This window comes from Gasterosteus aculeatus, chromosome 4 (genome assembly GCF_964276395.1).
Source record: "Gasterosteus aculeatus chromosome 4, fGasAcu3.hap1.1, whole genome shotgun sequence".
In the NCBI taxonomy this organism is placed as follows: Eukaryota; Metazoa; Chordata; class Actinopteri; order Perciformes; family Gasterosteidae; genus Gasterosteus; species Gasterosteus aculeatus.
This window is the reverse complement of record NC_135691.1, coordinates 7,338,611-7,357,257: the sequence shown is the minus strand read 5'-3', so window position 1 is coordinate 7,357,257 and position 18,647 is coordinate 7,338,611. Positions and strand designations below refer to the sequence as shown.

At 43.8% G+C, this 18,647-nt stretch overlaps 1 protein-coding gene across 30 annotated transcripts in view; it reads left to right on the top strand.

Moving 5' to 3' along the window:
* Positions 1-18,647, top strand: part of diaph2 (diaphanous-related formin 2) — a 301,435-nt gene that overhangs the window by 13,381 nt on the left and 269,407 nt on the right. For 21 of the 30 annotated variants that reach the window (XM_078100702.1, XM_078100692.1, XM_078100698.1 and 18 more), the window contains 3 exons: positions 1,256-1,432; positions 6,879-6,983; positions 10,491-10,511. In XM_078100702.1, the coding sequence (XP_077956828.1) occupies positions 1,256-1,432; positions 6,879-6,983; positions 10,491-10,511 (303 nt within the window). The remainder of the gene's footprint in view (positions 1-1,255; positions 1,433-6,878; positions 6,984-10,490; positions 10,512-18,647) is intronic. The other 9 variants (XM_078100695.1, XM_078100707.1, XM_078100697.1 and 6 more) reach the window with 1 other exon arrangement.

Sequence of the window (18,647 nt, the reverse complement as noted above, 5' to 3'; positions counted from 1 at the left end):
TGACACCCCAAAAGCCTGATGATCCAAATCCCGCCCATAGCATCTAGACTTTTATAAGCAGCTCATAGATCATTTGGTGTGCAATTATCAGTTGCACTTGCCATTAGACGTCTCTCCCCGGGGCTTTTTTAATACCCATAGTTAACAAATAGCCTAACTTTGACAATTTAGAAGCTAATGCTTTTTTTTTCTTTTTTTGCTGTTTGCACACAGTATGTTTGATCCATCCAGCAATATTTCAGCAAACGGAATCTTGACATCACGTATGTCATCATATCATGTTAGTCTTTCCTCTAAATTTGCATGTGTCCATCCATCCAGCATGTTGTCTCCATTCCGTTTTACGAAATAGAACTAACATTGACTAGTTGCATGTATTTCATGTGCGTTTTCTGCTTCCACACTGAACGTTACTATACCACATTCAGCTGAGCCTCGCTGGCGTTAACTTACCACACTGAGCAGAAATTATTGTGTGTAAAAGAATAAGCACACACCAGGTAATCCCAACAGGTATGAAGGTGAGTAACGTATTTTTGAAATGTCATACTGCATATTAAGTACACGTTCTGACACTCGCATGTAACAATTTCAATCTGTATTTATTTTTTAATATTAAAGAAGAAGTCAAAGGTATTTATTGGAAATGTTTACTCCACACACATTTTTGTTTTTAGCCCTCAAGATCCCAGAGGTGGCAATGTTGGTCCATTTGTTGGTCCAATGCTGTTCAGTGGCATTGACATGGCAATTAAAGTAGCTAGCAGCACAAGTTCCAAAAGTTGCCATTTACCAAGTGGTCAACACTGACATCTTGTCACTTCAGGCCATTCTCCCAAAATGATCATTATGAACGGGAACATGTGGCAGGTTGTGGCAGGTTGTGGAAGATTCCATCGATGAGCATTGAATGCACGGAGAGACTACGCGGCAGGCACATCGTCACATTCAGGCTTATTACAGTCATGTTCAGATTCATTTATTGCCGTTGGGACTAATCAGGACTTCAACAAAAATCTTTAAATGTTTTTCAGGAAGATTACCAATTAATTATTTATTGAACCATGGTTCTGGCTGATTGTTATCCTGGTCAATTTTACAGCATCCTCTGAAAATAGGAAACGGAACAACATTTTTTTTCCAGTGTAAATCAGCAATAACCGATAACCAGTGAGCCTTTTAACCTGGACAAGCCTTGACTGGATTGTTAGCAGACCCATAATATTCATATCAATCATTCTGTGTTCGCTTTCAGCGTGATCGCCTCACCAGCTTCAGGAAAACCGGGATGAAGAAGGAGAAGCCCCTTATACACCACCCAACAGATCCCCTCTCCATCCAGGCCGAGCTTCCAGTTCCACAGGCTTTTTCCGATGACCGCTCCATGAACCTCTCGGAAAAGGAGATCATTGACCTCTTCGAGAAGATGATGGTGAGCATTGTATTTATCTTGCAGTGTTTCCTCTGCACAGGGTCATTGGTTGGCACTTCGCATCAGTTTTAGTGCAGCTTCCACATAATAATAAACGACGTGCACTCTATCATCACATTTAAAATTGATGAATAAATCTGTGAATAAAAGGACACGAGTATGGAAACAGCTGCTGTGGTGTATGTTCGTGAAAAGCAGGTTGACAACTCAGCAAAGGAAGTCTGGAAATAATTTATAAATCTCTATACTACCCACGGATTTAATGCTGACAAGCTTGTTTCGTGAACAAAACTTTGACAGGAACAATTTATTCATATCAAAGCTCTCTTAATTTTATGCAGTGTCTTAAAATTGTTTTTCATTTAACAACGTCATTTCTACAGATGCAATTCTTCTGGTTACAGTTCTTATAACTAAATGCACAATTTCAAGTCAACTAACATGTGACACAACATTAGATCTGAAACCAGGATGGGAACCTCCGCATACTCTACATGAATAATCCAATACACTGTAATACCAGTTTCCATGTAAACATGTCAACATGGATTGTGATTTGTGATTTCAGTCACACTAACATTTTAGCACCATGATCAGACACGGGGATGAACTTCATCTGCAGATTTATCAAGATAATAATAATTATTATTACCCTTAAACTATGTCAGGTTAGAAAGCCATCAGTGCTTAATGTCCCAATGAGATGAAAAATGTAAAAATGCAACTGCAGAGGGCTCTGAAGTAATGCAAATAAAGTGCAGGTTAAAGTCCCCGCGAATGGATACCCGAGGGGTGGCACACACACACACACACACACACACACACACGCACGACTAATTGTCGAAGCTGCGTATTCAAAAAGCAATAAACGGTTACATGGGACCTCTCCTTTAATCAACGACCCTGACGCGAGGTGAAATTTGTGATCTTGTATTTATAAAAATAAATTCAAAGGATACAGAATGCTTAAAGATCCAGAATAGACAGAATAGGTTCTACAGTACGGTATTTCTATTAAAGATCAATTCATTTTGGTTTTCAGATGTTACACTTGTGTGAGGTGAGGCTTCGCCTGCGTTTTCCCGAGGCCAGTGAGAAGAGCACAAAACTTTGAAATTCACTTGGCATGCGTCTGCGGGGTCACAGCTCTGTCACACCTGTGATTTTCTCCATTGAAATACATTTTGGGCTTTATGTACTGAAGGTTTGAAACCTAACAAAAAGCTTTCGGCCCATCTCTTTGAAGTGGGGAGCTGAATTACTCTGGTTCATTGCATAGGTCGTGTGTGCCATTGTGGGTAATGTCTGTCTGAGTGTGTCCGGGTGCGCGGCGGCGGTGCCCGACTTTCCTTTTTTCCTCACACAATGGTCTTTATTGCCAAGGCCAGAGAAATGTGACCAGGGCTGCTGGTTTTCATCAGGCCACTGCTCAGTGTTTTCTTGCCTGGATGCTCATCCCTGTCACTCAGTTCACCTTTCAATTACTGTGTTTGTGCTCACAGCGGCGTGACATTAAACCCCAGCTTCAATTTGCTCAGTGACAGATGACACGGAAGCCATGTTGCTGGTGTGACATTTGACACGCCTTGACACATGGGGCTGGGATTCATAATTAGTAATGAAAGTAATGTTATTTACTTATGTATGTTTGAAGCCGCCCTCCTTCCTCTGTGAACTTCACTGTAAACTTGCTCTGCTTTGATGCATTGCACGCTGACACGACAGTGGACGCTAGTTTCTTTTGATACAAGAAGCTTCTCTCCAGCATCCATCAGCCTTTATCATCTCCCCATCCCTTTTAAAGTGGTACAGACACGTTTTGGCTCTCGTCTTTACAGCCATTTTGTTATTGACTGTTTTCACGGGGCTACAAGCCACAGCCTTAGATGTCTAGCTTGCTTCTAACGGAGGGACGACCCATGCCATATTTGCGAGACCACCTACTGTGCGTTAATGACTAGGAGGAAATGAAAATGTTTCTCTCTGGAAAGTGTTTTACACATTGCGCTTTGTATCTCGCAGCCTAAACAGCACACACCCCATTACTGAAAGGTCATCAAAGGGATCCGGGAGAATGTAGGAAAGAAACTCTCAGTTGGGTAGAAAACCAAACAAACTCATTCCAGGAGAAGTTATTTATAGAACTGCACCGATGGAAGTGCATGAAAATATATTTTCGGCATTGCCAGCCTTCTTTAGAAGAGTATTTGCTCTGTGTCCTCTTGTTAGATTTCCCTAGATGTGTACAGATGGAATTCGCAGCCCTTCATCAAAATGCACAGCAGTAAATCCGCTGGTGAAATATTTGCATCTCACTGAGAAGGCAGCTGTGTTGCAGTACCACATTCCAATCCAAGAGGTTCAAACCGCAAACACAGTAGCACACAAAATGGCATTGAAAACTCATTCTATTGGTACTCAGCAAGCAAAAGGTCCGTTAACTAAACAAACGCCTGTCATCGTCAATTCAACTCTCTATTGTCTCCGTAAGAAGCATTAAAAGAAAACAGAAGTGGGATCTGTGCATCTGAGACACATTAACTTGTCCTCTCCACCCAGACAAAAATCACCCCGGCGGCGTGAGTTTGTGTCATCGTTAAATAACGACCCCCCGCGCCGACAGGACGCAAATTATGTTTTTACTCGTCTGTCAGCATGAAACTCCACCCGAGGGAATAACACACCTATTTAGGACCGATTGAATTGATTGGATTCCAATTCATCTCTGTTGCCGTTCTTCAAGGTGTCTTCTCGTTGTCCGGAGTGGTGTACGGCGGCGAGGTGCTGTCGCGTTGCAGTGCTGCTGTGGCTCGTCCGAGGTTTTATGTGCCTCCGTGAACCACAGTCAGGTTGCACACCCGTAGTAATAAGCTCCTCTGTGATCCCTCAACAGTTGCACTCCTGCACCAGCACATTAAAACCAGCCCACAGGAGAGTTACTGTGTGTGTGTGTGTGTGTGTGTGTGTGTGTGTGTGTACTCATGGATCCGACTTGAGGGTAGTGGACAAAATAATCGTTTTGTCACAGTGGGAGCAAAAACATTGTTGCACGTCCTCTACTTCTCTTGGCCCCACTTTGCCACATGACGTGGACTCCTCGCATCCATTTCAGGCTGGAAAAGATTTGATTCGAGTCATTAATTGTGGTTTTGTATCTCACTACTGACGTGTTGCCAGGCCTGTCATGCAGCCATCCCCACTTATTGCTCGTTTTGGGGGCAGGTCTTTACTAAGAAAAACACCTGCTCATTTGGATTGAGATGGCTCACTTGGCCAGTTTAGAACACAGAAGCTGTGGGCTTTATATTTGATCAGTGTGCTATTATCTTAAATCTGACGGGTATGTCTTTAACTAACAATTTGTTGCAACTCCTATATCCTATGAACTCCTATAAAAATATGGATTTAACACCCTTACGTTAAGGGTCAGCTCCTTATACAATAGAAACTTCCAATATTACAGAATCGTCTTTCAATATTATCTTTGATATCACAGTTCAATCACATAACTGGGGCTGCTGGATGCTGTGAGCGTCCAACACTGACCTTTAAACTATCATTATTAATAACTTTCAGTAATTATCTTGCTGTTTCTCTGTCACTCTTCCCTAAAATTGTATTGGAAAAACATTCAAAAAATGTTAACAAAATATTCTGATAATTCCAATATGCAGGGAACCTGGTCTGCAAATAAGGACTTTTATGTCCTCTCTCTCGTGCTCAGTGGGCCGACACGCCGCTCTGACATCTCTGAAAGCACACAGTGCGCGGATTCTAGCATTGTTTTGATCTGATTAAGTCCATTCAAATCAACGGGCTACCGCAGGGAAAAAACAATTCGATAATTCCGCCATTTTCCTATATATTCAATCCAGTCACCAATCGACACAAGCCAATTGATGAGGCCCGTGATGCGCCATTTGCCAAGTGTTGCAAAATGAGATTGTGTTTGGCATAGTATGAGCAAGACAAGTAGAGACCGAAGTGTTGAAATAGTTTGCCAGACCAACATGTTCCTCCGCTGTTAGAAGCTCAAATCGTATTGTGTGATTGATATACCAGCAGCATAGTCAAAGATTATCTGGGAGTCTTTATGTAGCCCGTGAGGGTATAATTAATAAAAGAGCATTAATCATTTTTGAGAAGCAGTATGCCCCCTGACAAGGGTCCCGCTGTCCCACCCCTCCTTCCCCTTATACGACATAGCAGCCCCGCCGCATTATGCCTTGCTCAGTGAATGCCAATTAGGCAGAAAGATTAGCAGGGTTCAAAGATTAATTAAAAAACCTGCTGGTTTCCTTCACTGAGGAAAAAAAAACGGCTAATTGATCAACTTTTAGCCACATTTTTTTTTTCTACGGGAAGGATTTTTTTCTGTATTTATTATTTTCGCTCAGAGGGTATTTACTAGAAGAAAAAAGAGACATTTTGGCTACTGTGCCCCTGGATGGGACTCCTGCCTCCATGCTTCAGTAAGCAAGAATAGTTTGAATCCGATTACTCGGCGTGAAAACATTCAAACCAATGTAGCAAAATATCCCTGTTTCTAAGTGGCTCGCGTGATTGATCGGGAGACTTTACTGCCAAAATCAGATCAACCGAGCAGAAGGACACGGGATTTTCTGCGCCCCCCCACCTCCCAGCAGAGGGCAGCATGGCTCCACAACTTAAGTCTCACTCTCCTCCAACTCCTTTTCTCTCTCTGTTCATTCTGTCCGTCTCTTTGTGAGAGAGTACTTCTGATAAACCCCCCCCCCCACCCTCCATTCTAATCATCATGTCATTCTCTGGCTTTTAGTGCTCTGTCCGGCCTTCGCTCCATCCCCTGATGTCTCTCACATGAAAGACCTCTTTTGTGATGCAGAATTAAAGTAGCACACAGATAATACTCCCAATAACGCACAAATATTGCCTATCTGGCCCATCGGATGTGATTGCTTGGCCTCAATAGAAGCGGGGCTGTTTGATTTTGTCTCTCTTGTTCGAAGACGGGGAGTACGTTTTTCTTTTTTCTACCGCTGTAGCCGTACTACTTTTGTTTCAAGGACTAATAATTAATGACATTTCCTGTTGCTGAACCTTGGGAACTGGAGTGAGAAACATACAGATGCGAAAGCAATGTTTTAGAAGGAGACGATCTGATGTAAGAGGGATGGAGTCTGGTCGCTAGGTGGGTGTAAATATTTCCACTTGCTACTCAAGCTGCTGGTTGTTTTTTCGCTGCGTCCTTTTTTGGTCCATACGCGTGTACGTTTTCACATCTTCTCTTGCTTATTTTTCTCAAGTCAGCCCGGTGTTTTGAGAGAAAAATCTAAATTGACCTCTTTTCAGTTCATTTTGTACAATTCATTAAAATTGACCACGAATGTGCTGCACTACATTTCCTGCCGTTTCTTCCGATTGCATTTCGTAACCTTTCCTCTCACTGTCTTGTGTGTGTCTCTAGGAGGACATGAACCTGAATGAGGAACGCAAAGCCCCTCTGCGTGGAAAAGATTTGAGCACCAAACGCGAGATGGTGGTCCAGTACATCTCTGCTACTGCCAAATCTGTAAGTGAGAGCCAGCCCCCCCCCCCCTCCGGCGCTGTAGACCGTAGAGTGTGTTCTGTATAACTGTCGTGGGTGAGCTGGAGCAGAATGACTTTAACCTGATCCTCTGCCTCACGGCTTGCTTGGTCACCTCGCACACCCTCACCACTGTTTTTTTTTCTTCTTTTCTTCTCCTTCTTTCGCTTCTCTCTCAGTGCTGGAGGGATTTTGAATTTGCTCACTGTACAGCGATATGCTGTGGTAGATTATCAGATATATATTGTCACTTAATGCCAGTGGGGTGGTCACACCTGACTCACTTGCATGTAGGTTGTTTAATTGGCTCAGGCGTGTTGGATGGTAGTGTCCTCATGCCCTTTTCTTTTCTTATCAATAACTAAAAATCATCATTCAAGTTCAATCAACCTCTCGCTTCAACAGCAGTGTTAAGGTGAAAAACGAAATAGTCAAATACAATTTGCTTCAGAAGTCATCCAGAATTTGATTATCAGTCTAACCCCAAAACAGTAGTGAAGAGTAAAGATCTGTGACGGCGATCTATAAAGATCCGATCATTTTTCATATCCCCCTTTTTAATACATAGCCAACCTTGTGAGGTGAAATTCACATCAGCACAGACGGAAAAGAAGGGATTTCTGTCCCCATCTCTCCCTGAACCTGGTAGCGCTCTCTCGACATCATCATTTATTACAGGTCTTCATTGTTATGGTAATTAACTGGCATTATTGATAATGACGATTATCCGAGATGATTGAATTCCTCACAGGGCCCATTATACTTTGTGAGGGCCGATATTTTATTCAAATGAATATCGTAATCCAGGACAAAATGTAATGTCATTAGATAGGACCGAAGGAAGGGGGATGAGAGTCCGGTATGACTTACAAACACTGACTCCGTGCTTTGCGCTTCCACTGAAACATTTTAAAACATGGACGTATGGTCAATTCTTGATATCAAACAAGGGACCGAGAGGACAAATTGTTAAACAACAGTCGAAGGCCCTTTAACGCCAGAATATTTTCGGTATGAAGCGTTGTGTAACTCCGCGGCACATGAGGGGAGGCAGTTTCTGTCATTGTTTCAGAGTACGTCATTGGATTGCTCCAACCAACTAAAGCGAAGGGAGTAGGATTTTTCTGTTTCATAAACCCAAAATTCAAAGTTGAGCTTTTTCAATGCTGTGTCCTAAGGATCAGGCACCTGGTGCTCTGTATAACGTCTCAAATACGTGCTTTAGGTTCCATATAAAACCACAGAAGCCCCAAATCGGCACACATCGAGTCACCCGACAGTTGTTCAGCGGATACATCAAAACTTTTGTGTTTTGTGATCGCTTTGCCCTTTCAAGACAGTTTTGTTTCTGTTCAGTTGGGCACCCAGACTGCACCTGCACAAGATTTGTTTGAGCGTATTTCTCTTCTGCGTTATCTGTGGCTTATGTTGCTTTCGGGCGCTGATGAGGATGCAGGGAGGGCTAATTTTTGCATAGATGGTGCGACGCTGAATGGGAAGCATTCAGACATTGAGAGCTTGAATTGTAAATCTCCCAATAGCGTGCGGCCTTTTTCTCATTTGTCTCTTTATCTTAGCAAAAGGCTTTGATGCCCAACATAACACATCTCTGCACCAACAAATGAAACATTTTACCTCATTGAATAGCTTTAGGTGCTTCAGGCCTTTGCAATGGCCAACGTTTTTAGATGTGTATTCATCTTTTATGCACGTTGATACAAAACCATTAAGCTATCCATTAAGCTTCAAATCAACATGGCTCATTCTTACTTTATTTACTTTTATAAAATATGTCTTTCACATGAAATTCTGGGAGCATTGAGCATTTGTAGGAGTGTGTCTGCGGACGTCCTTGACCGCTTGCTTCGCATGAACACTGACTTCTCTCTCTCTGTCAACTCGTTACCTGCTCTTCCTTCTTACTGTAAACATGTGCCAACGTAATTAAAAACTGCCACAATTCATTTTACGCTAATTAATGCTGCTTATATCCTCTGAAATGTACTTTAGTTTCAGTGATTATTTTCCTGTTTCATGTCTTACGTGCTGTGTCTAAGATGCAGGAAGAGTGTGAGTGCAAGGACTCGTCGGGGGGGGGGGGTTCTCCAGTGTCACTATTCAAGTTCTAAGTCAAGCATTGATGTGAAAAAGAAAATGCCACCTTCTTCTTTTTAAGGGGGACATTTCCTTCCCCCGTTAAGTGCTGTGAGTTTATTTATTTTTTCCATCTTTAAAAAGGGTGTCAACAGCTATGTGTATGTGGAAAGGGCACTGCACATTTTGTTATACTGTTGTACGAGAGACTTTTTAAAATATTTGATATATTCAGTAAAACCACAGCAGCACTATGTGAGAATAAGGTGTTGCATTGTAATATACAAGCTTGCTAAAAATGAAACTGTGCTTCTCCCCTTGAAGCTCCACCCCTGACGGTTGTCTGTGCACACACAAGATAGTGTCTGTTATTTTGCTCTAAAACGAACCTCGAAAATCCAAATCCAATGTTATTGGCATCAACATCCGTGGAAGATGTGTTTGGCCTTCATGCAGGTACAATATTCCCCAGTCTTAGACAGTGACACACCGCTGCATCCGCTGGAGAGCAAAGGAAATGTGGAGACTACTTAGAGAGTAGTATACGCGTGATCGGGTGGTGGCACGAGTGAAACAGACTTTATGGCCGTCATAAACTCTCGGCAAAGGGATGGAGAGGGGAAATCAAGCGTAAAATGGCCACAGATCTGTAGAGTTTGAGAGTGACAATAAAATAAATAGAAATGGAGATTAGATAAGAGGAGAGGGCGAATGGGAAAGAATGAAACTGGTGGTGGGGGGGGCGGTTACCAACCAGGAGCCCAGTTTGTTTCCTGGACATTCTCCCCGGCAATCAAAGAACATTTCCTCGTAAAACATGTGGCAGGTGAATGAATCGTCAGCCACAGTAGAGAAAACATTTTCCCCAGCTGACAAGACACTCTCCCACTGTGAAACAAGGCGTCGTAAAAAACACCTGTGCTACCTGGCACTGTTGACGGATAACAAGGGCAAACTCCAGGATTGGCACTGACTGCATGCGCTCGGTGTTGCTGTGCCACACCGAGGTGACACCTGAAGCTCGGCGTTAATGAAAGCTGAGGCATATTGGCCCCGCCCCTCTGCAGCTTCACTGTCCACGTGACGAGCTTCAATGCACGCCGTTAATCGATGGGGATGAATCCCCGTCTGAACACGTCAGTTGTTGTTGTTGTTGTTGCCATGCACTGATTTGATATATACATTTTTTGTTTTACATTTTGCAAAAACACAGGCCCTATCTCGATTATGTGTGCCATAATGATGGCGTGCTCCTATTTTTTGTGTATTGTGTTTGCGATGTCACACAAGTTACGCTTATGCTTCAACATGTTATGTAGAGGATTCTCTGGCCTACTAATGATTTTGCTGTTTGTGTCTTTTTGCACATTAACCTTCTCCGCTGATCGCTGCATGCAGATAACTGGGAGCAAAGTTGCGGTAAGTAGCCCATTATTTATTTGGCTTTTGAATCTTGTTCCTTCTGTGTATCTGTCTTTCCTTCACCCCCCAAACACACACACACACACACACACACATTGACATTTATCTTCCCTTGGAAATATGTGGAAGAGCATCTTCTAAAGTGTGCGATTGGGGTCATTTTCATGTCTTGGACTCTAATTTTCCGCCCTGATTTTGCTAATGCCCTGTAATTAGGAAAAGCTTTAAATTGCCAACACAATTCCTGCATGTAAATGCTAGTGCTTTCAAATGAGGGATTTTGAAATTACACAGCCTGAAAATGAAGTTCAAGGTCTTTTACTGTGTTCTGATTTCTCTTATGGAAGAGATTGCAGTGTAACACCTATTAGCATTTGAATATTGTTCGTCCCACAAAGAGTTTACACAAGTACACATGATCTGCAATTCAAGCCGTTTATTGTTACTGTTCATGTTGCCTCTCAATGGCGCAGAAAAGATATCAAATACATCTATTCTGCCTTTAACAGAAAGTATAAACTAGTTTACATCTTCATGGCTATATAAACAACAACCCTATTTATGTTTAATACCCAAACCTTTTTCCTAGAAACGCATATTCTTGTTGTGTTTGTAGAGGTACAAACACAACAAGTGTGTGTGTAGAGAGATACACTAATGATATTAATGTATTGGCTACATTTTTATTGAAATTCTCCAAACGGTAATGTGCCAAATTGCCTATTTTCTCACTTAAGATCCCATAAAGTGGCACCTGGTTGCCTTTTCTAAAGAATGGGTTCTACCTTCTTTTTTTTTTTTTTTGCCCGGTTCTTTCTGGGAAAAAAAAAAGAAGAAATGTTATTGGTTTAGCAAGTGCTGAATTGCCACTCTAAATGGTATTTCATTGCCTTTTGAGAGTTTGGTGAGGATTAAGAGGACTGTAGAGCTTAACGGGAGCACGGCCAAGGCCGAGCAGCACACTGTGACATGGCCTGTGCTCTGCCCAGGCTCTCAGACAAACATCGCTCTTTGAGGCAGTTTACAGACACATTTTGGTATTGATTGCATTTTCTCCCTCTTCTTCAAGCTGTTCTTTTGTGCTTGGCAACTTCTGTTGAAAGAGCGGGTTTTTCAGCTTAGCCCGCGAGGACGTGAATGGAGTATTGCTCCCGTTCAGGAGCAATAGACACATTGTGCTTGGTAAATAGAACATGACGGCTTGTATCATGACCGATCATCCGAGACGTGGGCGATGCCTGCTTTCGTAGATTCTATAAACTGTGTCAAAAAAAAATATATATATATATATATATATTTATCCCATTCATTTATAGTTAGGAGAAATACATACGACGATACGTGACCAACCCCAGTGGTCACATGGTTGAATATCCAGTCCTGATAATAATGATAAATCATTAGTTTCCTTCCAGACTATGCTGATGACCTTTTGTAACCTCTGTTTCAATTGTGGAGCCTTGAGATATGGCGTACATACTGAAAGCAGCTGTCATTCTTGGAGCACCCTCCTTCCAATATGAAAGTGGGGAAAAAAGAATAGAGCGCGTTTAGCCGGGGTATCTCCGATTTTGGGCTACAGTTTGCTCGCTGCTTCGCTGGCAGATTCCCATTTTCACGTTGTCAGCGTGTGTCGGCGGGACAGAGTGCTCTCAGATGTGCTGCGAGGAGAGTGTTGCTTACGATTGTCTATAGGGAAACACGCAACTGTGTCTTCCTCTTTCTCAGGCATGAAATCTTTCTGGCACCTTCCCCTCTCCTAGCCGAGAATCAGGTGGGAATAGGGGACTGTGTGAATTGCCTGTAATCCAGTTTGACCAGCGTGTAAGTGTGCAACCCTGCATATGCTCGGCTCTACCTGCTCAATCAAGATTAAGGGAAATATGGGCGCCACACACAAACACATACACACACACACACACCTGGGAAAGATCCTCTGCAGGAGATGGACCAGACACCTCTTCTTTGGGGTGTTGCGGCAGGCGCCCATCGATTACCACGGCGGCTCAGTAAAGATTGGCCTGATTTACGTCACGAGTTGGGGGCCACCTTGTAACAATCCATCAATGACTCCCGCGGTGATACTGCGAAGGGAGACTTCCGTCTCTCTGCATTGCCGCTGACGCGGGGCGCCGCAGCTCGGACGGAATGCTGCTGAGACCCGGAGAACGAGGAGGGGGGGTGGGGGGAATAGGGCGTGTGCGGCGCGTGTTGAAAAGCAGTAATCTCCAGACCGCAGCAGGGCGATCGATATCTGTATGAGTGGACAGATGACTGCTTATTTCCATGGCGACACGGTGGTGGAGCTCGCAGGCGGTGATGGTCGGCGTGCTTGTGTACACATGTGTTTTCCTGCGTCTACCTGTCCAGAAGGGGAAGAGAAGTCTTGTGAGGCTGCGTGGGTTGTGCTGGTGGCTGAGCGGTTCTATATTGTGAAATGCTCTGATTCATACACGTAAATAAATAAAGCTTTTGTTTTATTTAGCTTAAACAGCGAGTTCCTGAGTATTATCCGGTCTGCTTCGAGCACTGAGGATTTTTGGATAAATTCAGGGACTTTCTTTCTCCACCGTACCTGCCGGAAATCTCCAACTCCGGAACTCGTACGTCCTTGACTCTCACAAATACACTCAATATAATCTATTCAGAGGCAAATGATATTGGTACAAGGAAGAAAAAAAAACATTCCCCAATCCAAAATGTTATTTCATTTTTAATTAGGTTATACCTATTTTTTCCCTCCACAACCAAAACCCATGCTGGCAAAACCCATAAATGATCCCCCATGCTTATAAAACCACATCTCGGCCTGATGGAGTTTCATCGAAGAAGTGTTTTGGTTTCCTTCAGAATTACAAAGTTCCAGTTTCAAAAGTGGCCAAGGACATGTTTTTAACATTTTTTAGTCGGTGTATGGTTTTATAATGATTATATTGCCCCCAATTTAAACAGTTTACGACCATTCTGATGTGAAATGTGGTGGTAATCAAAAGGAGGCCGTCAATTGTGAGGCAGCTTCTAAAATTGAGCACTTGTTTGTCATTGAATGTGGCTTAGAATGACTGCAAGGCTACATCCATCTTCATTAATTCTATCAAAAGGGAAGTGTTCCGCGTGGCCGTATATTCAACAACATTTCACATTAAAAGATGCTTTCGCGTGTTTTACGCGTACAGGCGTTCGACGGCCTTGAACCTTAAAATGTTTTGATCATTATCAAGTTGAGATGAAGACTTAGATTTAACTGAAACCCCAAAATCCCCTGGCTCTAGTGCAAGTATATTTGTGTAGTTCCACAGGTACAAAATATTTTATACATATCAATTCCTAATTAATTTTTTAAGTAAATCTGTTGCCAAAACAAAGGAATTTCCAATTTACATACATTTGCTTTATATGGCTTTTAAAAACTCAAATTCTTAATGATTAAAAAAACATATCCTCACATTTGAAAAACAACAATCAACTTTAAAATGAATATTCACAATGGCATTTCATCGAGAATATGTAAGCGCTGGTAACCGGCGCCCTCGTGCACGTATAACCGCTCCCGATATACAGAACGAGCGAGCGAGCTGGTTCCATAGCCGACCAGGAGGATTGCAAAGCATCCAGATGAGAAACAAAGGAGGCCGACGCAGAGACGTCCATGGACAGAAGGACGCGCAGACATCTGTATCCTGTTTAACTCCAATCAAGTGCCAGGAGTACTTGTGAAGCACCCTTTGTGAGAACAAGAAAAAAGTAACGGGGAGCCAGAACGGAAATCAAGGCACCCTCCCTCCATCAGTCTTTACCTTTTAAAACCACCAGCCTCAAAAGACTTTTGTTTCAAGCGAGCTATTAAACTGAGGGTTGAGCAGATTTGATGTGGCACATGTCCTTGGTGCTTTAAGAGAACAGCAATGAAAAATGAATCAATAGCGTGTGCCTCCCGTGCCCTGAGCCAGTGTTCACCATAGATCCTATCTTAAATTAAGATCAAGGAAACATGCTCTCAAGGGGAGCGTTTGAATAAGATGTTTCTTAGATAAGCAGAAAGAATGTTTTCGAGTTCATCTGATGGATTTTAAAAAGTTGTTGAGTGACACAGTGAGCGACATGAGGAAGGACTTATGTTTTTGATTTATTCGAATTCTTTTATCTTCTAATCGGTAGCCAGGTCTTTTTAATTGAAATTCAATATTTGCCATTTCGTCACCTCAAATGCTTCTTCTCTTTTATGATGAACACAAAAGAATTCTATTTCCAGGTTTCTTTCTTGGCGGTCCATCTGTCCGATAAAACCTCCTGGTCCTCGCTGGTTGATATATTTATAATACGGGCACTTAAGCATTGCAACATTGCTCTGCAGCACTGCACCATAACATTTGTTTTTCATCTCCTCTTTTGTAGAGATTTGGAAAACCAAGCTTTTTACTCGCGCTCGTACAAAAGTTTGTGTTGATTGAAGTGGCTCAAAGTTTTCTCTTTTAAATATTCCGAAGCTTTGTTTGCACTTTTCTAATCTCTGCAGCTAAAAGTGCAGAGTAGAGCGCCTCGCCGCTCTTGTCTTCATGCCAGCTTGAAAAGAGGTGTGACAATCAATGATCAGTAAGACTCCGCTGAAGGGTTAGCCAAATACAAACCTCCACAAAGGTCATATGTCATAGATGCTGGGTTAGAATTTGTGTTTATTACACCTCGTCGTGCAATCTTAATTAATTTACTTGAACCTAATATATGTGTGTGTGTGTGGACAGCCTTATGTCAGCGACTGTTGTGTTTTGAACGCACACACAACCCGGCTGTGACGGAGGACACGCTTACCCTTCCCGTCACCTGAGCCAATTCCCCTTTTCATCATTTCTTTAACCCTTTGTACATTGCCGCTTCACGTCGCGAGGGCCATCAGTCTGCAGTGGCCCAGAGCTCAGCCAGTTTGACACCGTATTAAACCGGATTATTACACATCTCCGTAAATATTTTGAGGTGGGGGGGGGGTCGTATTGAATTTGGGAGAGCGACAACATTTGAATAATACTGCTTCACAATTGCAATAAGCTGCGTTGTGCAGGAGCTGCTGTTTTTTTTTTTTGAGTTTACGTGAGATGTGACAAAGCTCACTTTGATGAAGGATAGGTACACGCGTAAACTTGATTCATTCGTCTGGTAACAGGAGCGTGGCTCGCGTCGAATTTGTCACAATGTTGAACTTTAAGGTCTACATACGATTTATCAATTACGTCGGCGCTCGCCGCTGAATGGCTCGTCTTCAGGCGTTCATGCTTGGATTGACCTTTGCCGGCTGTGGAAGAAGTAAAGGTTTTGCTGTGACAGAGGATGGGTTTTCGTGGGAAGGATTAAGTCAACTCTGGCTCCCCCGGGGGGGGTGACGACAAAAAAAAGTTACTTTTCCATCACCATCCGTAGTCTTTTTCATTTGCTTTTCATCTTTTCATTCTTTCGGTCTTCGCTACCTTTCTTTCTATCCTTCCCTCCTTCTCCCCTCACTCATCTTCTCTCTATACAGCATATGTCTTTTCAAAGGCAGAAACAATCATTCCTCTTCAATCAGAAGGGGGGAGCTGGATCTCGTTATTTTGAAGGGAACATGAAAGGCTGAAGTGGTCACAGTATGCTGATATTGGATTGAACAGTGGCTGTGGCGGGGCTTTATAGTCTCTCTGTATTTGTGTTGGTGCGTGCACATGCTTGTATGTCCGTGCTTGTGGTAAGTAGTACCCCCCCACCCCAATGCAGTTCCAATAGCCTATGATAAAACGGCATGGATTTAGATATTGCACAGGAAAGACTGTGATGGAGTGCTTTAAGCGAGGAGGGAGGGGAAGAAAAGATTCTTCGTTCTTTCTGTTGATTGCATATTCTGGTACAACGGTACGTACTGTATGCACAGCCCCACAGCAGTGACGGAGCTTGTGAACACTGGCTACGCTCTCGGTTGTACGTCTCTCCCCCACAGCTCTGCCACACACCCAACGGCACCAGTCGGCATGCTCAGCTCGGCAGGAGGCTCCTGCAGGACGGCATTAGGCTCCGTAAACTTTATAGCATATTTTTACTACCCGCCTCTCTGTATGCAGCCGCCATCACATCCCATCGCATCTGCTTTAACTGTTCACACAGCTGTGAAATTCTGTGTACCCCCATGTTTTATGGCCGTCCCCCCCCCCCACCCCTCCTCCCGTCACTCCCCAATGTCTTTATTTGCTCCTTTTAGCTTTTTTGATATCGTCTCTACATCTGTGTATATTTAGTAAGTTATTTGCCGTGGTTGATGGAGTTGTCTGCTTTTTTCTCGATGTTATCGCGGGGAGTGCTTGCATTGGCTGATGTGACGATGCACTTGTGTTCGTAACCTTGCCAGGCTCTGTCATATTGTCCATTTCTAATCGTTCCGGAGTCAGACTCTGCACCGGCAAAACCGTGCACTTGCATTCCAATTGTTGTGCAGCACGCGCATACCGACATGCACGCGGGACTCGAGGACGGAGAAGGACAAAGAGGGGCAGCTGTTGGTGTTTGACCGGGACACATGGTCAAAGTAAGTGGAAACCAAAGTTGTTGTAGCTGTCGGGTTAGGACACCGTCCCATTGATTGGCTGTTTATAACGGCCCCCCCCGCCCTACTCTTGCAGTAAGCCCACCAGACCCCGTGGGAGCGTCTTTACTGCTCAGACAACTAGTCCACTCAGCACAACACTGACTAACAAGGTATAGTGTCTGCCTCTCGGCACCAGTGTTTTCATATCACTGTCATACTTGGATGCACAAGAGTAAAGCCACATAATCTCCTCATCAACAGCCAGGTTTCCCACGTTCCCCAGACAGCCCTGTGTTGTAATGATTGGTGACACGATCAAGGCCAGATCACTTGCTGTGTTATTGTCTGGCTTGCAGTTCCTTTTTCTAAGGGTGCTCAGGAGAGATGGGCCACAGTTTTCAAATGTCAGCCTTCAAGCATTAGCTCTTCATTTTTTTTTTTTTTTTTTGCAGTTTACCAGCACGCAGAAGGTTGATTGGCCTTCTTCTTGAGAGAAAGACGGAAAGAATGACCGAATGCACGAGTGCTCGACTGCATAGACTCGGAGGGGGGGGCACAAGGACTTGCGTTAATCTTTCTTTTTGCAACACGCACTTTTCATCGCTTTTTCATTTGCAGCTTTGTGAGGGACGACGGACGGTATTGGGTAGGTCTCCTGGGATGTTTCACAGCGGCGCTGATGCCTTCGGACCTCGGGTGCGTTGGGCTCGATGAGGCCGCCTCGTTCTCGACGCGCAGACACAGGAGCTGCTTATGCGCGGTCATCTTCCGCCTCCACTCCGACAGATGCGGGGAACAGCTGCGGCAGCTCTGCAGCCAGTGTTGTAGTACTGACGGCGAGCACTTGGTGGCAGTGGCTGCCCGTTGAATTAGCCCGTCGTTGCAGTGCTGGCGGGGCGGAGGGGGGTGGGGTAGAAAAGCCACACTGTTGCTACGGAATTGACCTGATGGGTTTCTGTGAGCCCACGCAACACGACGTTGTGTGTGCCACTAATGCCGTTTGTTAGACGTCTGATCTTTAATGCCGGAGAATAAGTATGAAACAGCTCAGCGGCATTCAAATTGGTCCGTGTTCTGTGATCGATACTTTCAACCGCCCACTTTAGACAGAGTGTGGAAAAAGACAGAGGACAGATTCGTCAATATTATCTTTTCCTTTAGAAAAAACTCAGAAGCGAGACCGCCTCTGACGTGGCGGAAGACAGCCGACCTCCGCCGGTCCACTCCGGCTTCTTTCCTTTTTAATTTTTCACACGATGGATCGCGGCCCCCGAGGAAGCAGATCTTCCTTTGCTTGATATCGACAGGGCCTGCTGTATTGACCGCTCTTTTATGCAGTCATACCTGAATTATTTACTAGACCGGTTCCCCTTCACACACACACACACACACACACACACACACACGCACACTAATAAACAGATGCTGTCCCACACCAACAACACATCAGTGATGCTTTCAGAACCACGCCATTGATATCACTGCCTTTCCCTTCTGGTTCCCTCTTAAATATTATGCCAGCTGACTGACACCACATCTCTGTCTCACTCGTTTTCTTTTTGTGCATCGCATTCGTCCGCGGTGGTTTT